The sequence below is a fragment of the Saimiri boliviensis genome, chromosome 6 (assembly GCF_048565385.1).
Source record: "Saimiri boliviensis isolate mSaiBol1 chromosome 6, mSaiBol1.pri, whole genome shotgun sequence".
Classification (NCBI taxonomy): domain Eukaryota; kingdom Metazoa; phylum Chordata; class Mammalia; order Primates; family Cebidae; genus Saimiri; species Saimiri boliviensis.
In genome coordinates, this window is record NC_133454.1 from 132,418,382 (window position 1) to 132,439,830 (window position 21,449).

The 21,449-nt window shown below is 59.5% G+C and overlaps 2 protein-coding genes across 2 annotated transcripts in view; both read left to right on the plus strand.

The window, feature by feature from the left end:
* Window positions 1-64: 64 nt before the first annotated feature.
* On the plus strand, window positions 65-1,318 carry LOC104650134 (uncharacterized; the record flags this gene model as incomplete). Its single annotated transcript, XM_010331220.3, is given in 3 exon segments — window positions 65-597; window positions 599-862; window positions 864-1,318. Coding segments are annotated over 3 exon segments (981 nt in total), but the record flags the coding sequence as incomplete, so codon positions are not given.
* An 18,118-nt stretch (window positions 1,319-19,436) lies between these two features.
* The window catches only part of MOB2 (MOB kinase activator 2), a 69,941-nt gene continuing 67,928 nt past the window's right edge, over window positions 19,437-21,449 (plus strand). The window contains exon 1 of the mRNA XM_039470699.2: window positions 19,437-19,541. Within this exon, the coding sequence (XP_039326633.1) occupies window positions 19,525-19,541 (17 nt within the window). The 5' untranslated portion in view covers window positions 19,437-19,524. The remainder of the gene's footprint in view (window positions 19,542-21,449) is intronic.

Here is a 21,449-nt window from a genome sequence, read left to right on the forward strand (position 1 = left end):
CTTAGCAAGGCCCCAGGCAGGACTTGGAATTCAGGTGTGCACCTGCAGGCTAGGGGCTCCGTGAGCAGGTGGTGCCTGGCACGGGGCGAGTCGGTGCCGGCACAGCCGCCATTACTTCAGTAGGCCTGATAAAGCCCCTGATGCGAGTGGGCGCAGGACCTGCCCCCTTGTCTGCCCTGAGCCCCATGGGGGCCTCTCAAGAGAGAAACTCCCTTGCACCCTTCCCCAGGGCGCTCTCCGGGTATCTTCTAGGTGGCATGCCAGCCCCCAAACACAGGTGGCTTTTGGGCCCAGGTGGGTCAGCTGGCTGCTCCTGCCACATACCCTCTCAGGCCATTGGGACCCCTGCCCTTCAGATATCCTAGGGTCTAGCAGTCACCGTGGGAAGAGGCTAGGGGCTCTCTGGGCAGGAGGGGTGGTCCAAGCAGGACCCAGTCAGGAGTCCTGGAGCAGGGCCAGGGAGGTGCCCACCCCGCCCTGCCCAGCCACCCTCTCTGCTGTTTCTTCTATTTGTTCTTCTTTTCACCCACAACCCTGTGTTCCTGTCATCCCTCCTTTCAGCAAAGGTCCTGTTCCCTCTGTCCCACCCACTCCTGTTCCCCAAGAAAATAAGCTATCATTGTTGTATTTGCAATCTATGGATTAGAGGTTTAAGTATTTATTATTATTGGTTAATTATTATTAATTATGTAAATTTGCCTCCTGTCTGTCTGTTGCGTTGGGTTTCTGAGGTGACCCTGGGTGTGGAGGATGCACTGGCTCCCGATTCTTGCCCCCCAACCCCTATGCTGTCTGGGAGACAGTAGTCTGGGGCCACTGGTTGGGCCCCCCTCCTCCCCTCCCTTTGTCCCTTCTCCAGGGCATGGGGGATCTGTCTGTCTCAGTCTGTCTCTGCTCCTGCTCTTGAGGTACTGGGCACCCCGAAGTGAGCAGCCAGGGTGGGGAGGAAGGTCCTGTCTCGGCCACTGCCGCCCCCAGTGCTTCAGGAGGCAGGCCAGGGCCCCACCCTGGTGGCTTTCGCCCACCTGGGCCCGGAGTCCTCCCTAAGCCTCTCCCACCTCTCCCACCCCTCCCGCCCAGCCACTGCCTGGCATTGGGAATGCCTCACAATGGACCCAGCCCCTCCTGTCATTTGCTGGGAAGTCCAGCGGAGGAGTGGGTGCAGGTCCCCTGCCGAGCCTCCAGTCTCTGTGGACTGGGCTGCCGGCCCTCAGCCCCCCTTGGAGCCCCTCACTCCGCGGCCGCACCTTCTGCTCCTGGCCCCTCCCTTTGTATTTGGAGACAATGTGTTGTAATAAAGCTTAAAGTGGATGTTTTCCCCCTGGCTCGCTGCCTCTTCCTTCGGACTGGTGGTGGGCCGGGTAGGGGCAGAGGCCACTGGGAGAGCAGGCCTGAGGCTCCCTGAGGCCAGGCCCCTGGTGTGCTGGGCCTGGAAACTTGCCCCGGGCTCATACGGTCACCCTGCTCTGAGAACAGGCCCTGGGGCCAGGCATGGGCACAGGTCCTCAGCTGCACTTTTAGGGTGGAAAACACGCTGTTTCGGCTGTTACGTGCTAGTACAAGCTTAAATAACTTCAAACGATAAAAAATAAAACCTCAGTGTTACCCATCAACTCCCCCACTCCTGCAATCCGTGTGAAGAGTCGGACGCTTCCCTCCCCATCCTGAGTGTGCTCGCGTGCGTGTGTGTGGGTGCGTGTACAGACCAGCAGAAACGGGTTTAGCTGTATATAGTATCTACAACCAGCTTTTCTTTTTCTTTCTTTCTTTTTTTTTTTTTTTTTTTTTTTGAGACAGAGTCTTGCTGTGTCACCCCGGCTGGAGTGCAGTGACGCAATCTCAGCTCACTGCAACCTCCGAGTCCCGGGTTCAAGCGATTCCCCTGCCTCAACCTCCCAAGTAGCTGGATTACAGGCACGTGCCAGCACACTTGGCTAATTTTTGTGTTTTTAGTAGAGATGGGGTTTTACCATGTTGACCAGGTTGGTCTCGAAGTCCTGACCTCAAGTGATCTGCCCGCTTCGGCTCCCAAAGTGCTGGGATTACAGGTATGAGCCACCACGCCCGGCCTCCAGCCAACTTTTCAAATCTTAGGTAATGTGCACATCGTACAAGGATCCAAGGCACACCTGGGCACATGGCAGGAAGTACTGGTTTGTCTCCCCAAGCCTCCAGTTCCTCTCCCTGGAGGCAGCCCCAGCCCGGCCTGCAGCCCCCACCCCGCTGCCCCAGGGCAGACCTGGCTGCTACCAGTCCCACACGCTGCAAAGATTCACAGTGTGTGCGCAGCCTGGGCTGAGGCGTACTCACACCTCAGTGGAAGATACCAGATCAGTGCTTACCACACAGCCCTCTGGCTCATGCAGCTTCTTCCAGGTTTATCGTGCCCACTCCAAGGACCTCTCCCAACCAGTGACACTGCCCAGATCGTGTATGTGTGAGCGCTCATGAGACGGGAGGAAGAGGAAGCAAGAGAGGAGAAGAGGAGGGGGCCAGCCCCTCCTTGGGGGCTGCAGGAGGAGGCAGGGTCCTTTAATCCCGCATCCTTAAGAGTCTTCAAAAAGGAGGAAAGCTCGAAATCAGTCTGATGCTCCCGAAAGGCTATTTTTGGCTGAAGAACATCTATTTATAACTCTGGCAGCCCCCAGTAGTCAATAAAACCGAGGTCTGGAAAGAGCTGACGGCTGACTCAAGCAGCACTGAGGTGCTCCCCTACCCCTCGTGCATGAGGGCACTTGCAGCAGCAGGAGGTGGGCGACAGGGCCTCCACTAGGATGACCATCTGGGGCACACAGGTCTCGGGACCCTGGGGGCAGTGTAGGACTCCAGATGGAGAGGGGGGGTCTCATTTACCAGCTCAACCAGGCTCCTACAAGTCCAAGAGCTGCCCAAAGTAGGTGGTGAAGCAAGAGTTGAACACTGGTCTCCAACTGCTACACAGGGGCCCCTAAAGACTTGATGTCCTGCCTACACCTGTGTCTCCCCCAGGGCCAAGAGCTTTAGGTGCTAGATGGGTCTTGGATGGGTGGGTAGATGGGTGGAGGAGGGAGGGAGATGGATGGATGGATAGGTGAATTTATGGATGGGCAGATGGATGAATGGGTGGAGGGATGAGTGGGGTGGGTGGGTGGGTGGATGTATGAGTGGATGGATGGATGAATGGGTGGAGGGATGAATGGATGGGTGGGCAGATGGATGAATGGGTGGAGGAATCTGGAGTGGATGGGCGGGTGGGTAGATGGATGGATGGATGGATGGATGGATGTGTGAGTAAGTGGGTGGATGCATGGGTGTATGGATGGATGAATGGAAGGATAAATGGGTGGAGGGATGAGTGGGGTGGGTAGGTGGGTGGGTAGATGGATGGATGGATGGATATGTGAATAAGTGGGTAGATGCATGGGTGGATGGATGGATGGATGAATGGGTAGGGGGCCGGAGGGGTGGCTGGATGGATGGATAAGGATGTATGCATGGGTGGATGGGTAGATGGATGGATGGGGGAGGAATGAGTGGGAGGGATGATGGATGGATGGATGGGCAGGTGGATGAACGGATGGAATGATGAGTAGGGTGGATGGATAAATGAATACATAAATGAATATTCATAAATAGACACGTGGATGGGTGGCTAGGGAGTGGAAGGGAAGGAAGGATGGGTGGTTAGGTAGATAAGTGATTGGGTGGATAGGAAGTGGATGGTGGGTAAATGAGAGGGAGGGAGTGAAGGTGGGTGGCTAATAATGTTATACTGTGTTAGGAGCACTTCTGTGAGTCTTAGATTGAAGGTGTGTGCTTACCTCCATTCTCCATTGGACTACAAACAGGCACCTGGTCTTTGCATATAGAAGGTACCCAGTGAATGCGCAGTGAATAAGCCACATACCAACTGTCCTGGAGTGGGACATCACAGGAGAGACCCAGTTAAACCCTCTCCAAGGCCCAGGGAGAGGAACGGGCTTGGTCAATGTCCCTTAGAGGGTCAAGGGCAAAGTTGGGGCTGGGTTTGGTTCCTGGTCTCCCAGGTACCATTCCTCTGCCTGCCAAGCAGTGCCTGAAAGCGACCCGGAGGCTAGTCTCAGTGGCGCCCCTGCCAACTCCCACCGAACTCCTGTGGATGGACTTACCAAGGCCCTTCCAGGGCTCAGAATGGAAGAGATTCCGAGCAGGACAAAGGGCAGAGAGCCAGTTCTCAGGAAGACTTCCAGGAGAAGACAGAGTTTTGGCCTCTGAAGGCCAGGTTGTGTTTGGAGGGGCTGGGGGCACATGGGCAAAGGTCCACAGCATGGGAGGAAGAGTGGAGGGAGGAGCGTCCTGCTGGGGGCCAGGCAGAAGCTGACGGCCTCTGGCCAAGGCGAAGCCTACGGGAAGAGGGTGCAGCTGGATGAGACTCTGAACGGTGGGTGGGCTGGGGGAGTGTCTAAGAAGAGTGGTTCCTTGGGGACAAGATGAGGGGAGACCTGCCACTAAAGGGAAGCCATGGAGTCTTTCAGGAGCCTACAAAATGGACATGAACAGAGGTTGCCCTGACCTCCCAGGAAGGGCGCAGGGCACAGGGCAGGCCCTGGACAGACGGGCCAGAGCGTAGAGGCTGATTCTCAGCAGAGCTTCGCAATGAATGCCCCGTGTGATTCCTCGCCCAACCCTCCAGCCAGGGGCAGGAATGGGGCTCGGAGACTTTGCTGGCCAGGGGGAGGACGAACTGCAGCCAGTGTGGAAGCCAGACCCAAACCCGGACGGCCCCGGTGCCTGGCTCTGCTCGGTCACCTCTTGTCTACCTACCTAGCCGGTGCTCACAGGCTGGGGGCCCAGAAGTGGATCTGAAAATCACAGGAACTGGGAGCCAAGGGGCAGCGGCGCTTTGAGGATGAAGGGCACAGGACCTTCCTGGACACCCCTGAGCCTCCAGCTGTGCCAGGTGGTGACTTCAGCCCTGGTTCCCACCGTGGGACCTCTGCCTCTTGGAGGGCATTAGGGCTGGCCAGGTGCAGCCCAGGAAACTCCAGGAGGGGCAGGATTGAGTGGGAAAACTCCACGTTCCCTCCAGGCAGCTGGGGCTCGGGGGTGTGATTTCCTCCAGAGAAAGCACACCCTTCTGGCCCAGGGGTGAGGCAGCCCACCGTCCCAGGGCCCACTCCTGCCCCCGGGAATGGGTCTAGACAGGAGCCTTTATGGAAGGAGTTGGGCCCCTGAAGGTGTGATGATGGCTTTGTGAAGGGAGTGGCCCCTGACTGTGAGGACCAGAGCTCAGAGGGGACCCTCGCAGGGTGAAGGGAGCATGCTTGTGCCCGCCACCTTCAAGCAGGGTGATGCCGGGGCAGGCCTTCGCCAAACACCAGGCTGGTGCCTGGGTGGGCACCCTTCAGTCCTTCCAAACTAAGCAGGGAGACTTGTCTTGCTTCAGAGCCCTTCAATGTCCCCCTCCAGAAGGCTCTGGGCAGGGGGTGGTCTCAGGGAGGAGAGGGGTATTGGAGCTGAACTGGAGTTGAATGACATGCTGAGCAGAGGGTGGCCTCAGCTGGCCGGGGGGTAAGAGGAGGGGAACTCAGTGAAGGGCCTTCATTCTGGAAGGTGCAGGGGGTGGGGGGTACTAGGCCCAAGGGCATCTCTGCTAGTCTTTGCAGATACCACCTGTGAAACCAAGGAACAGTGGCCTGTCCCCACACAGCTCCCAAGAGGAAGCTCTGGGAAGGAAAGGGGAAGATACCGCTTACTCCTTCCCCTCCAGAATTCTGCTGCCCTCCGCGGAGTGCAGTGCCCTCCCACTCCTCTCCACCACTTGCACCCTCGCGCTCCGGGCTGAGCGCACCTGCAGAACACCCTCCCATTCCCTACACCCCTGGGGCCTCCAACTAGGACCTCGAAGGGCAGGTGAATGCCTGGGAAGGGTAGGGGGTTGTGGGGGCACTGGTGGCACCGTTGGCATCGCCGGCCAAAGCCAGACCCGGACTGACGCAATTGCCAGATGGACACAGCTATAAATAGCCAAGGAGAGCTGGAAATAGAAGCCAGGGAAGGGCGAGAGGCGGGTCGGGGGGAGGAGTTTGGTCCTGGGCACCTGATGCCTTTGGAGGAAAACAAAACCCCATCCTAGGGCTCCCCTCCCCCATTCCACCCCAGCCCAGAGGGGTCTTTGCACCCGGAAACGTTTGCGGAAGCAGGGTGAGGTCTAGAACCTGTCGACAGTGGGTGGGGCCTCCCTGCCTCAAGGGTCGGGACGGGTGGAGCCTGCGCTGGCCAAAGGCCCCAGTCTTCTGCTGGGGGTCGTCTGTGGGGCAGTGGCCCCTCCTGATGTCCACCCCGCCCCCCAGCAGATTCCGGTGCCTCTGCACCCTCCCCACCCCACTCCCCCCGTCAAGCCCCTGGCCCAGGAGACCCCTCCGACACCCCTGGCCCACAGGCCTGATTGGCAAGATCAGTGGGCACTAGGCCTGCCCAGCGCCTGGCCGGAGGGGGCGTCCTGGGGGCGGGAGCAGGGTATTGAGGGGAGTTTTTCTATCTTCCTCGCCCAACCCGACCCTCCGGCCAGCGGCGGCGGGAATGGGGATCGGAGACTTTGCCGGCCGGGGGAGAAGACTGCGGCCAGTGTGGAAGCCAGACCGAAACCCGGACGCCCCGGCGCCTGGCTCTGCTCGGTCACCTCTGGCCCACCTGCCTAGCCGGTGCTCACAGTCTGGGGACCCAGAAAGGGATCGGAAAACCACAGGAACTGGGAGCCAAGGGGCAGCGGCGCTTTGAGGATGAAGGGCGCAGGCCCTTCCCGGACGCCCGGTGCCCCCGGCCGTGCCAGTGGTGACTGCAGCCCGGGTTCCCACTGTGGGACCTCAGCCTCGCGAGGGCGCTGGGGCTGGCCAGGCGCGGCCGATGGGGCCCTTCGCCCGTGGGGACTCTAACAGGAAACTCCAGAAGGGGCGGGATTGAGGGCAGTAGGGCGGGGTTGGGGTGGGCGAGGGGGCGTTGGGGTAACCCCCAACTCCGGGCAGCTGGCTGGCGGCCCCGCCTTCCCTGAGCCCAAGGACCCCGCGGCGGGGAGGGCAGCCGCTGCCTGCCGGCGGTGGGTGGGCGCGGGCCGTTCGCGCGGGCGTGGTCCGCCTGGACGGGCGGTGAGGTCAGCCCCCACGTACGGGGCCCGGAGCATCGCCGGGGGCACGGGCGTCTGGGCAGCCCCCGCAGGAAGCTCCCAGTCCCCATTCCCCCCAGGGTTCCCCCTCCCCCGCCGCCAGGAGCCCAAAACCTGCCCAACCTGCGCGCGCCGCGGGGCGTAGCCCGGGGCTCCAAGGCCCAGGAGGCAGGGGCGGGGGCGCGCCCGCCGCTCGCGGTGACCTCACGCCCGGCGGGGCCGCGCCCACTGGGACCGCCCGCCGCGCCCTCCATCCTCAAAGCGCCGCCGCTCCTCGGCTCCCGCGTCCGGCGCGCCCCTCGCGGGCCCGGGGCCCCAGGCGCTGCCGGCGTGGAGGGCGGGCGCGGGGAGCACCTGCTCGGCTCCGGGTCCGGGCCCGGGGGGGCGAACACCTGTCCCGCGGGGCGGGGCCCGCGCCCCTCCCGGGATCCTGCCTGCCCGGGCCGGGGGCCGCGCTGTGAGGTCTTCTCCCGCGTCGGGCTCGCCGGCCACCCCCATCCCGCGCTCCCCGAATCCGAGGCGGAGCGCAGCCCTGTAGCGCCATCTGCTGCCCGCGCCCGCCGAGGCTGGGGCGGGTTCTCCGCCTGCGGGCCCTGCACACAGGCCCACCCGTCGGGGACCCCGCGGCCGGGAGGAAGGCACCGCCCTGTCTCCAGCCCGCGACCCCGCCCACCCTCCTCCGAAGGCCCTCCCCTCGGCCCGGCGGCAGCCTCAGCTGTGCCCACAGCCTGCACCTGCTCTGGGCCTGCCCGTCCCGCAGGAAGGTCGCCCACACCGCGGCCCCAGGGACGCACGCAGTCAGTGGCCAGCTGTGTCTGCAGCCAGGTTTCCTCCGTGTCCTCCAGGCCTGGCAATGCCAAGCTGCAGCGGCCACCTGCGTCTGGCTGGGTCCCCATCTCAACGCCTCCAGCACCCACCCTGCCCAGCCCCTCCTTCTCAGGTAAGCAGTACACCCAGCTGTTGTTCTTGGCCCTTCCCCGGCACGCCCTCACCTGGATGGTGCCGCCGGACCCTGCGGGCCCCTTGGTCCGCCCCAGCCCTGCCCTGCTGTCTACAGAGCGCATTCCTGGAAGGGCCCCTCCCCGGTGTGCCCGTGTGCTCTGCACTCCCCCAGCCCAGGTGCAGGGTGGCACTCGGAATTCCCGCTCGTGCAGAAGGGACATTCACCTCGGCCCTCGACTGCCCAGCAGGGCCTGGCATTGAGGGTCCTGCCCTGGAATACTGCTTGTGGCCTGGGGCTGCTGGACACAAGCACTGAGAACCAGGCGGCTTCGAAAGATCTCTACGGCCGGGCACGGTGGCTCATGCCTGTAATCCCAGCACTTTGGGAGGCCGAGGTAGGCGGATCGCCTGCGGTCAGGAGTTCGAGACGAGCCTGGCTAACACGGTGAAAACCCGTCTCTAATAAAACAACCAAAATTAGCCAGGCGTGGTGGCAGGCGCCTGTAATCCCAACTACTCAGGAGGCTGAGGCAGGAGAATCACTTGAACCTGGGAGGTGGTGGAGGTTGCAGTGGAGATCGCACCACTGCCCTCCAGCCTGGGAGACAGAGCAAAACTTCATCTCAAAAAAAAAAAAAAAAGGAAAGAAAGAAAGAGAAAATAAACGACTCTCCAAGGTCTGAAGGCCACAAGTCCAAGACTCAGGTGCAGGTAAGTGGGTGCTGCGGAGGCCAGGAGGGAGCACCTGCTCAGCCCCTCGCCGGGTTCCGACAAGGCCAACCACCCACCCCTCTACTGTGACCTTATCTTAACCAGTTTTGTCTGCGGTGACTCTAGTTCCAAATGAGGTCACACTCTGAGGTGCTAGGGGTCAGGGCCCCGCCGGTAACCGATACTGGGGGAGAAGGAGGCGCGCAGCCTTTTGGGCCTCCCACCGGAGCCCTTCACACTGCCTTCCCCACACCACTGGTAACCAGTCCTGCAGAGCCAGCCTCCGCTCCCAGGAGGCCGGGGCCCACATGGGTTTGATGAGCAGAAGCTGCCAGGCTGTCAGGATCCATCTGGTCCAGGGATGCCCCCCTCTGGCCCTTCAGCATCGTCTGTGGGGATCTTTAAATTCGGGTCCCCGGGTCCCACCCCGACCTACACCGCCAGGCTCTGTAGGGGCAGGGCTCAGGAATCTGTATTTGCAAAGCTTCCATGGGGCGTCTGCTGCACCTGCTGGTGAGACATTTGGGGACCTGTAATCTAGGGCCCTCACCCAGTGGGTGGAGTGGACAACAGTAAGCCCCAGCTGGCTGCAGGCAGAACCAGGAGGAGGGCTGAGCCTTCTGGCCTCCATCTGCAGTTTCTGTGCGGGTGCGTCCCCAGGAGGCCAAGGCCCTGCTCCTTCACTGCTCCCTAACCCTCCACGCCTCCAGGCCATGTTTTGGCCATCTGCACAGCCCACCCTGCCTCCCAGAGCACAGGCTCCCCCCAGGACAGCTTCCCCACACCCCAATCCTGCTCCAGGCTCTGTGTAGTTTGTGGGGACAGCAGCAGCTCCCACCGGGCCCTGCAAAGCAGAGCTGTCCTGCCAGGACTCTGCCCGTGTCATGGACTTCAGTGTCCCCATCTGGGAGAGGGAGCTGGAGCAGGCCTGAGGCCTCCTTGTTCCGACAGGGAGGTGGGGAGCCTGTGTACAGGCTGGCTCTGCGGTGGCTTCTGAGCTGTGCTGCACCCTCGGGCCCTCTGGGGCTTCAGGGTCTTGTCTGCAGAACAGGAGTTGGGAGGAGTGGAATGTCGGTGATTTACATTCCTGTTCCACTTTTTGTGGATTTCCTCCATTAGCTGACATGCATGAGGGCTTTCTGGTACTGGGGATGGCCCCTAGGAGCCACTGTGCATGGGAAACAAGCCTCTGTCCTCACTGTGAGATCAGTGGTTTCTGTGACAGGTGTGTACAAGAGGTGCCACCACTCAGGAAGGGGGTGGCAGGAAGGCTGCCTGGAGGAAGGGGCCTGTGAGAGAGGCCTTGAGTGATGAGCAGGAGTTCTTGGAGAGGAGCTTCTCCTTCCCAACAGGAAGAGCCCACGATGGCAGCCATGGGAGCTCCAGTGGACCACACACCCACCCTGGGTCCGGCACTCTGCATGTGCTCAGGATGGAGTAGTCCCTAGAGCGGGAAGGAGCAGGGTACTCTCAGCTCCCAAGGATCTCAGACTCTGTCCCCAGGGCGAAGATAGCAAACCTGCAGGTCCATGCCTGCAAGGGCGGTTTGTTAGGGGCCAGCACCACCAGCCAGGAAGGGTGATGGATCCCCGCTGGGAGGGTGGCAGGAAGGGTGGTCATTGTGGACAAAAAGGGCAAATTCCCAAACTCCCAAAGAGGTCAGTGACCTCTTTGCTTTGAGGGATGGCCTGCAGGTGACTCTGGGGCTCAGGGCCTCAAGGAGCAACCCACGGCAGCCTGGACGCTGCCAGCTCTGAGTGCTCTCTGCCCAGGTCTGGACGGACACTCTGCCCCGCCTGCACTTGCCGGTTGGCAGGCAGCCTGTGCCCCAGCCTCAGGCCTCATCTGCATTTGCAGATGACCAGCACCTTGCAAGAATGATTCCCAGGGGAGAGGAGTGTGAGTAGCCTTGGCAGCCGGTGGTCAGCGGTTCCTACTGGGGGTCGGGACCTTGAGTACTGGGTTCACCTGGGGAACTCCTTCTCTCTTGCCACCACCTTCCTGAGTTGCCAGATTTAGGGTCTCCCCTGGGGCCCCTCCCCCTCCCCAAGTCTACTACCTCTGGCCACTGTGCCAGGCAGCAACTACTGGAAAGGCTCTGCTGAGACCGGCCCTCCTTCCCCAGGTCACCCCCGCCCCCGGGGAATGGAAAATGGGAGCTCCTTTCCATCAATCCTTTCCACAGTGGGAGGGACCCCCAGGAGAGGGGGGCAGGAAGGCCTCTTGGGGACTTGGGCTACAAGAAGGTGCCCTCTGCAGGCCCATCAGGCCCCACCCCCCTTAGGGTGCAGCTCCCCGGCCTGAACTCTGGTCTGGAATGGCGGGTCCAAGACCATCGCAGACACTAGGGTGAGGGAGAGACGCTTTGGGCACCACCGCGGCTCTGGAGTGGTGCCTCTTGTGAATTTTGCACCCTCCTCGAGACTCATTAACAGCTCCATTCAAAATCCAACTTCACCCAAGCGCCAGCACGGGCCAGGCCCAGGGAGCTGTCCTGTGTGCTGGAATGGCCTGGAGCCTGTTTCCCGCAGTGCGTGCTAGGGACTCACAGGCAGCCAGGAGCAGGAGCGCGTTGGTGATGTGGCACACTGGGCCACCTGTTCACCTTCTTCTGAAGAACGAGCAGACCCAGGGACGCTTAACCTGGGTCCTGGGCAGGGACAGCCAGCAGGAGACCGTCCAGCCCGGGGCTGCCTTCTGAGATGGGACGCACGGCCCCCTCCCCTTGGTGCTCATCCACTCACCTCCTGCCCTCCGGCGCCCAACAGACAGACCTGTGAGAGGGCCTAGGGCCGGGGGCACTTTGCTTCCTGAAATCAGTTCCTGCCGAGCGGGGCTCCAGAGCTGACGGCCAGCAGTGCCGACCATACAACAGAAACCATCCCCTTCTGTGTTCAAGAAAACCCACCCATGACCTTTGAGGCCCGTCCCAGCAGCTGAAGGCCCCCTTCTCCACTCTGCTGTAGGAAGGCCAAGGAAGGAGAAGTTAAGTCCAGATGAGGCTGAGGTCAGCAACACTTTTGAAAATGGCCTCTGAAGATTCACGTGGGTGGAATCCACCAAGCTGGGGACAGGTTAGAAACACAGCAAGCTGTGCCTTAGGAATGACCTCCTGAGAGAGGCCGGAGCTCCCATCTGGGAAGCCAGTGTTCAGTCAACATCAAGTCACGTGAGCTTAACAACTCAGGGACGATTGACAGCTGAAACTCGGGGTTCAGGGAGCCCCACCTCAGCCTCAGGTAAAGCACACCCTATGCGCTTTCAATCACGTGGCTGATAACCACCCCTGTTACAAGTTGAATTGTGGGCCTCAAAAAGATATGCTCAGGGCCGGGCGCGGCGGCTCACGCCTGGAATCCCAGCACTTTGGGAGGCCGAGGCGGGTGGATCACGAGGTCGAGAGATCGAGACCATCCTGGTTAACATGGTGAAACCCCGTCTCTACTAAAAATACAAAAATTAGCTGGGCATGGTGGCGCGTGCCTGTAGTCCCAGCTACTCAGGAGGCTGAGGCAGGAGAATTGCCTGAGCCCAGGAGGCGGAGGTTGCGGTGAGCCGAGATCGCGCCATTGCACTCCAGCCTGGGTAACAAGAGCGAAACTCCGTCTCAAAAAAAAAATATATGCTCAGAGGTGGGGTGCGGTGGCTCACACTCATAATCCCAGGGCTGTGAGAGGCCAATGCGGGAGGATTGCTTGCACCAGGAGGCTGAGGCTGCAGTGAGTTTTGATGGTGCTGTTGCACTCCAGCCTAGGCGGCAGAGCCAGACCCTGTCTTAAAAAAAAAAAAAAAAAAAAAAAAAAAAAAATATATATATATATATATATATATATATATATATACACACACACACACACATACACACCCTTACATACACATGCACATACATACACACATATGTACACATACACAAACACACACACGTGTGTGTGTATACAATAACAAATGTGTATTTTATATATTTTCTATTTTTTTTTTGTTTTTGTAGACTGAGTCTTACTCTGTCACCCAGGCTGGAGTGCAATGGTGTGGTCTCGGCTCACCACACGCTGTGGCTACCCTCAGCCTCACTTGGGACTGTCCCAAGCTCAAGAACCAGCTCAGAGGTGAGAGGGAGCCATTGTTCTCCAGCCTCTGTGTCACGAGGCCCACCCCGTGCCAAGGCCTCTGGGCAGCACAGCCTGAGACAGAGAGGGGACACTGAGCACTGGCTGTGTCCCCTGCTGGCCCCAGAAGGCAATGAGTGGGCCCAAGAGAAGGCCAGACAGGGTCACAGCGGAGTCCATGAATGACCCTGCAGGGCTCGGCCTGTATCTGGAGTCAGCAGGTGACTGGGGAGTCAGCTCTTTCCCCTGAAACATGCCATGAGGTCATCCTTATCCTGGAAGCCTTGGCTTTCCACCCCACAATGATGGAGGACAGCTGTCCTGAGGATCTCCGCACAGGCCCTGCCTGCAAAGGGCCCCAGTCTAGATGGAAGCGGGATTGGGAAAATCGAGCCCCTCACTTCTCTGACCAGGAACTCCCAGCGGGCACAGCAGTCCCCGGGGCTGCCCTAGAGCCAGGCAGAGGGGTGGCACCTGATTAGAAAGGGCAGGTGCTGTCACAAGGTGCAACAAGGATTACAGGCACATCCCACCACGCCCAGAATATCTGCATTTTTAGTAGAGACAGAGTTTCACCACATTGGCCAGGCTGATTTCAAACTCCTGACCTCAGGCGATCTGCCCACCTCAGCGTGAGCTACCCGACCTGGCCATTTTTTGAGACGGAGTCTTGCTCTGTCGCCCAGGCTGGAGTGCAGTGGTGTGATCACGGCTCACTGCAACCTCCACCTCCCAGATTCAAGCAATTCTCCTGCCTCAGCCTCCCAAGTAGCTGGAACTACAGGCACATGCCACCACATCCGGTTAATTTTTTGTATTTTTAGTAGAGAAGAGGTTTCACCATGTTAGCCAGGATGGTCTCGATCTCCTGACCTTGTGATCCGCCTGCCTCTGCCTCCCAAAGTGCTGGGATTACAGGCGTGAGCCACCACGCTCGGCCAATTCCCCCTTTTTATAAGGTCCCCAGTCATGTAGGATTGGAGTACTCCTGCTCCACTAGGACCTCATCTTAACAAATGGCGTCTGTAGGCTGGGTGCAGTGGCCAAGGCAGGCAGATCACCTGAGGTCAGGAGTTCAAGACCAGCCTGGCCAACATGGTGAAACCTCATCTCTACTAAAAATACAAAAAATTAGCCGGGCATGATGGTGAGCACCTGCAGTCCCAGCTACTCAGGAGGCTGAGGCAGGAGAATCGCTTAAACATGAGAGGCGGAGGTCACAGTGAGCCGCCATTGCACTCCAGCCTGGGCAACACGAGTGAAACCCTGTCTCAAACAAACAACAAAAATATCAAAACAACAACAAAAGATGACGTCTCCCGCTTCTGACCTCACTGGTACTGGGGGTTAGAACTTCGTCTCATCTTTCTGGGGACACGTCAGCCGGTGACACTGAGCATGCCGTGACCCTCTCCCTGGCTCTGTGTCCCCCAGGGTCCTGGTCACTGTGGAACGTGCTGCCTGCTTTATTATTTTTTTCGCTGACTGTCTGCAGCTCCTGCGGGGGAGGCTTCAGTCTGCTGTGTCTGCCACTGTTCTCCGGGCGCCTCACAAGTGCCTCGTCCTTGTGCGTAGCTGCCACTCACTACTTATTCGTCAGATGAATGGGTGAATGGAAGGAGGAAAGGCTGAGTGGAAAAGCCTACAGGTCCCCTTTCCTGCCAAAACCGTGGACCAAAAGCAGATCCTCATCGCCAGAGACGCCCGGAAACAGGTCCTACCCTTCCAGTCCCCAAAGATGCGGCGAAGGGGCCCCTCTAGGATTCCAGTCTCACTCCCACATCTTGTCTGTGCGGAAGACGGAAGGGTGCTGGTGATTGACGGTGGGTCGGAAGACGAAATGATTCCAGCTGCAGCTGTTCTTCCAGACGTGGCGTCCTCCTTGGAGCCGATCAACAGTTATGATTCAGCTATTGATCAGGTAGCCACGCCCATCTCAATCCCAATAAACGGAGAACACCAGAAGCAGGGGAGTGTTTATTTCGTGAGATTGGCAGTATGCCCCCCCGCCGCCGCCTCAGGCCTCAGGGTCTCACAAACTCGAATTCGCTCTGCCACAGTTCTGTCCACAGACACTTTTTTTTTTTTTTTTTTTTGGAGACAGAGTTTTGCTCGTTACCCAGGCTGGAGTCCATTGGTGAAAACTCGGCTCACTGCAACCTCTGCCTCCCAGGTCAAGTAATTCTCCTGCCTCAACCTCCCAAGTAGCTGGGTGCATGCCACCACACCCGGCTAATTTTTTTTGGGTATTTTTAGTAGAGATGGGGTTTCACCACGTCGGCCAGGCTGGTCTCCAATTCCCGACCTCAAGGGATCCACCCGCCTCAGCCTCCCAAAGTGCTGGGATTACAGGCGTGAGCCACCGTGCGCAGCCTAGTCACAGATTTTGATTGTTTCGGCCTGCCTCCGCATATCATATCATAAGAATGCTGCCATGTTCCCTAGAGCTGAGGACCTAGATACTCTAGATGCTAAATAATACATGTGGCTGCCAAGAGATACATCCCATGAACGTTCAGGGATTTGGCTACATTTTGGGGATCTATGAGCTGAGAATATGTAAACATTCTTTTCAAAGGGAAGGATGGGCTGTTGCACCTCCAGCACCATGACACACTGATGCCTGTGTCAATTAGACAACTGTGTTTTCCTTCAAGTCGCAGAGATTCAGAAGAACGATGATTTAACCAGTATTTTTTCAAGGATCCTAAGCACCTTGGTAAGAAAATTAGGACTGTCGTGGAGGTTTCTGAGTTTCAGCAGGAACGTAGGCTCTTTGTCTTTCTGCTCTGCCACCATCACTTCCTCGTGCTCCAATGTGGCTGCAAGGGCTCCAGCCATCATTTTTTTCTCTTCTGGTCAGGAAGCAGGAGACTGGGCCAGGGTTGGGGTAGACAAGAAGGACAAAAAGGATTTACTAGAAGCCCCAGAACAAGCTCGTCTGACATCTCGTCGGCCATCTTGCCTCCCTCGGAATCTGAGTAACAGAGTTCTTCCTGTGGTCACGTTGCTTAGTTGTTCAATGACTAAGTAACAAGAGGAGGAGAAAGGAGGAGGAAGCGGGGAGAAGCCAAGAGAAGAAGGAGAAAATGGGTGTTGATGAGAGGCAGGTCACTTGTCCTCTCTGACCACTGCTTACTGGATGTGCTGTTCATAACTAATCAGCACGAGACCCAAGAGTCCACAAAAGCTTTAAACGTGCCCCAGATGGAGAACACGGTTTAACCGGGGCTGCGGTACAAGCAGTTCTGATACTTATCACTTCCTTTTCCTTTTTTTTGGAGATGGAGCCTCGCTCTGTCACCCAGGCTGGAGTGCAGTGGCGCGATCTCAGCTCACTGGAGCCTCCGCCTCCTGGGTACAAACGATTCTCCTGCCTCAGCCTCCTGAGTAGCCAGGAGTACAGGCGCCTGCCACCACGCCCGGCCAATGTTTGTATTTTTAGTAGCGATGGGGTTTCACCATGTTGGCCAGGCTGGTCTCAAACTCCTGACCTCAGGTGATCCACCCACCTCAGCCTCCCAAAGTGCTGGGATGACAGGCGTGAGCCACTGTGCCCTGCCACTTGTCACTTATGCCTCAACAGATCTAGTGGTGCCTCCTGTGCTGCTGCGAGGAGATGGTAGCAAGCTCTACTAGGAGGGTGAGCTAGGAGGCCCCAGGGCTTTGGAGCAGAGCCCTATCCTCTTAAGAAATAAACATGGTTCTTTCAGATGTACGTGCCAGCTTGCCACTGGGCTCCAGATCAGATGATACATAAGCCCACGGGATAGCACACAACACGTGTCTGAGCTGGGCAACACACCATCCTCAGGGGAAGAGGGCTGGTCCGAGGCAGGAGAGCTGCCCAAGCCGGGGGCCGCACATCCATCATGCCCATCCACTTCCCGACGGCTCCTCACCTCCTGCAAGTTTGCTAGTATCATTTCCATTCCACTAAAAAGGAAACTGAGGCACCGGGACATGAAACAACCTGTCCAAGTCAGCAGCTGGGCGTGGTGGCTCACGCCTGTCATCCCAGCACTTTGGGGGGCCAAGGTGGGCAGATCACAAGTTCAGGAGGTCGAGACCATCCTGGCCAACATGGTGAAACCCCGTCTCTATTAAAATACGAAAAATCAGCCAGGCATGGTAGCACGCACCTGTAGTCCCAGCTACTCAGGAGGCTGAGGCAGGGGAATTCGCTTGAACCTGGGAGACGGAGGTTGCAGTGAGCTGAGATTGTGCCACTTGGTGACAGAGCAAGACTCCATCTCAAAAACAAACAAAAAAATCCTGTCCAAGGCAGGCAGGTAGTCACCAAGATGGTGAGTGCTCCACGGGGCAGGAAGGAATGTGGGTGCCACCTTGGGGTTGCCTGAAGCACCCCCTAGGACCACCATGCTCAGGGGAGCAGTTGCTGGAAGAGGCCAGCACGCAGGAGCAGGCAGGGTCACTAAGGGCTGCCAGTCCTCAGGAATGATGGGTTGGGTCACTCTGCGAGGTAGGGACAGAGCCAGCCCAGTGAACAATTCATTAAAGTGAGCACGGAGTGGGGAGAAGGCAGTCCCCAACCTTGGCCACGTGAGCAAGGTAGCCTATCCTCTCTGACTGGTGCTTACTGGATGTGCTGCTGCTGAGAGAGTTTCACTCTTGTTGCCGAGGCTGGAGTACAATGGCGCGATGTCAGCTCGCTGCAACCTCTACCTCCCGGTTCAACTGATTCTCCTGCCTCAGCCTCCCAAAGTGCTGGGATTACAGGCATGAGCCACCATGCCAGGCCGCTGTTCTTAACTAATTAACAAGAGACCCAAGAGTGCACAAAAGCTTTAAATGTGCCCCAGATTGAGAACAAGGTTTAGCAGAGGGTGCAGTACAAGCAGTTCTGACACTTGTCACTCTTTTTTTTTTTTTTTTTTTTAGACAGAGGCTCAGTCTTGTTGCCCAGGCTAGCGTGGTGGCATGGTCTTGGCTCACTGCAACCTCTGCCTCCACAGTCAGCCCCCAGGGCGAGTCTGCCTTTTCTCCCCTCCTGAGATGCCGTGTGCTGAGTGCATTTTCCTCCTCTTTCCTTTGTCCTTCCTCGCTGTTTTATCTCTAGTAGCTTTTGCTGGTCAAGTTTGTGATGTTCACCCACGAGCTTTACAAGCAGGAAAGTGACAGCAGGAGTGGACTCCATTGACCATAACCGTGTCACGCAGCCTCTTGCGGCTGCTGGAGGGTCTGGGATTGAAACATTTCACTTGTTGGTCTCAACTGTGGGGCAAAGCCGAAGAGAAGAGACCAAGAACGGAGGTCACTGTGACTGGAGGTGTTCCTAGATGCACGGTCTTAGAAGTTCTCAAACTTCCTGGGCAATGCTGTGAGCTACCTAGGATCTGTTATGAATTCCTCTTCACCTTAAACCTTTTTTTTTTTTTTTTAAGATCAAGTCTGGCTCTGTCACCCAGGCTGGAGTGCAGTGATTCATTCAATCTTGGCTCACTATAACCTCTGCTTCCCAGGTTCAAGCTATCTCCCGTCCTGAGTAGCTGGGATTACAGGCGCGCCACCATGCCCAGCTAATTTTTTTGTATCTATAGTAGAGACGAGGTTTCACCATATTGGCCAGGCTGGTCTCGAAGGTCTGACCTCGTGATGTCTGCCTCTGCCTCCCAAAGTGCTGGGATTACAGGCCAAATCATTCTCTTGATGGCAACTGAGAGCCCTGCCTGATGCCTAAGCATTCTCGAGCCTGGAGAGAGGCCAGGTGGCAGGAGGGGACCTGGAGAGAGCAGAGAGGGGCTGCTTCCCCCTGGCTGAATACAGGCAGCAGGCAGGGTTGACCCTGGATGGGCAAGGTCGGCCGGCCTGATTCGGTCACTTGTCTGACAAGCATGGTGGCGTGACACAGCCACTGGGCTTCAGACAAGTGACCGTGTCAGCCAGCTGGCCCCACCGCCTCCAGGGTCAGCCCCACCTGCAGCCTGTATTCAGCCAGGGGGAAGCAGCCCCTCCCCACTCTCTTCCCGTTCTGCGCTCTCCCTGTCCAGGTTCTGTGATCCTCGGAGCGTCTTCCCCGGGGGAGGACTGGGGAATCCGGCCCTTTGACAGGCACTGAGTAACTGCTGTGGGCCGGGCCCCGGGACAGAGTGGCCAGGAGGGCAGATGCCCAAGGGACACGGGGACACCAAGGGCTCAAGAGGAGAGTCTAGGATGGGGGAGGGACAGCCAAGAGCGAGGGGATACGCAGCCCACGGAGCGGGGACAGCGCAGGGAGCGAGGAGAGGACAGCCGGGGGCGCAGGGGGACTGCCCGGGAGGGAGGGGACAGCCAGGGTGTGAGGGACAGTACCGGAGCAAGGGGAGAGCGCCAAAGGCGGGAGGGAACCGTCCAGGGGCGGGGGCGACGGCGCGGAGAGAGCCAAAGCGGGAGGGCACAGGCAGGGCGTGGGGCGACGGTCCAGGTGCGCGGGGACAGCGCGTGGACCCAAGAGGCGCCCGCGGGGCCGGAAGCGCAGGGCGCAAAGCGGGAACTACGCGTCCCAGCAGGCGGCGCGCGGGCGCGTCATTTCCGGCGGCGGCGGGCGGCGCGTGTGGGAGCGGGCGGGCGGGCGAGTGTTTACTTCCGGCCGCCGGGGCTGAGGCCGAGCGCGTCGGGCGGCGGGCGCGGCGGCCCCGCGCAGCCATGGACTGGCTCATGGGGTGAGTCTGCGGCCGGGCCGGGCTCGGGCGGGCGCCGGGCGGGGCGGCCGGGGAGCGGGTGCGTTGCGGGGCTCGGCGCGGGCACCGCCGCTCAAGGGCATCGGGCCCGGGCGGAGCGGGCGGAGCGGACGCGCCTGTCCTGGGCGGGCCGGGGCGGGCGTCCCGGGGACTGCCCGGTTCTGGTCCCGTCCGAGGCCCGGCCGGCAGCCCCGCGCTCCCGGCTGTCGGTGGCCGGGGCCTCGCAGGCTTTGCTGCCCGCTCCGCTCCCTGCGCGGGGCTCGCTTCTGAAGTGAGCAACTTGAATGCCGGCGGAGACAAGTTCCTGAGAGAGAAGCCAAAGACCCCGGCTTTCCCGGGGTCCCCGCGGCGCCGCGGCCGACGAGGGGGGCGGGACTGCGGGCTGCGGACCGGCGGAGGGTCCCGGGGGGCGCAGGGCTCGCTGCGGTCCGCGGGCGGCCGGCGGGAGGGTGGGGTGGGAAGGAAGCCGGGGCCGCGGCCGCGCCTCCCCGCCCCGCCGCGTCTGTGTTCGGGCTGCTGGAAGCGGAGAGGCGGTCCGGCGGCGGAAGCCGAGCCGCGTGGCCCGCCGGTGGTTCTGGCTAAAGCGATTTTTGGAAAAAAAACTTTCTTCCTCTGGAAGAGCGACGAGGACGGGCCCTTCCACCCCGCAGCGTGGCGCGTGCGCGCTCTGCCCGTCCCGGATCCGCCTGCCCCCCGCGGGTCCCGGGGTGGAGCGGGAGCCGGCGCTCGGGGTTTGGCCGGCGGAAGGGCCGCTGTAGACACCGCAGTTCAGAAAGTGACCGAAAGGCTGGAGGGGCATTTCGCTTCGGTGTCTCTCCGGCCCTTGGGAGTCAAAGGGCGGCGCGGGGTCGGGGGTCGGGGGTCGGGGGTGCCGTCAGGATGACCAAGGAGAGGGATCGGAGCCGTTCCTGGCATTGCATCGCGTGGACTCTGGTGACGGGGAGACCCCAGAAGTGCCCAGTGCAGCAGGGATCGTCTTGGGGCCAGAGTGCGGGGCTCGGGGCGCTGGGCGGCGGCGCCGGGGACCGGCCGTCGGCTGCTGGAAGGGGCGGCGGCGGCCCTGCTGTTCCAGCCCTGCGGCTTTTTAGCTGGGTGGGTGGTCCCTTCACCTCTTTATTTCAATCACCTGCTTTTAAAAAGTCAATGCGGAGGCTACGAGCTGCAGTGTGTGGCGGTGGAGGGAGAGGCCAAGGCGAAGGCTCAGCACGGTGCTTGGCGTGTGGTGCAGAGTTTTCTCCGAGGCCTCCGAGGCCCGCGGGCACCGAGAGCGGAGAGCGCACAGCTGTGTTCGCTTGGTTCCCAAGCACAGGCGCTTGCTTGCTTGCCGCGTTCGTGCTGGGAACTGCGTCGAGAGGCTGAGTGCCTGGGCCTGCCGTGTTCTCTTCTGACCACCGTTAGGACCGGGAGAGTGGCCCATAGATGTGCAGGTGAAAAGCCACGTCTTCCTTGTCCCTGGGAGAAGAGCTACGTGCCAGGCGCTGCTGCGTCAGGGGGCCCTGGCCGGGGAAGGGGTGTTTGCCGCTCGCTGCCTGGCTGTCAGAGTGTGCAGTTTCAAGAGCAGGAGTGATTTTAAAGTGGGGTGCAGTTGTCTTTGTGTACTTGGTTTTATATTGGACATTGTTGAATTGACATCCAGGCCTCCGAGTGGGAAGTGGACTCCTGAGCGGGTGAGGTGAACCCACGGGGATTCGTGCTAGTGGGCCCCGCCCTGTCAGCCGGGTTCCTGAGGAGGCGACTCACTGCGTTTTGTGGATGTGTGATTGTTACCTGTGTCACTCATAACTGGCTCATAACTTCTGCCTGGAAGCTGACCAGTAGTTGGTCTTTTTAAACTCACTGAGGTCTATGCTTTGTGGATTTTCCTGTCATTGTGCATATTCAGAAATTAAC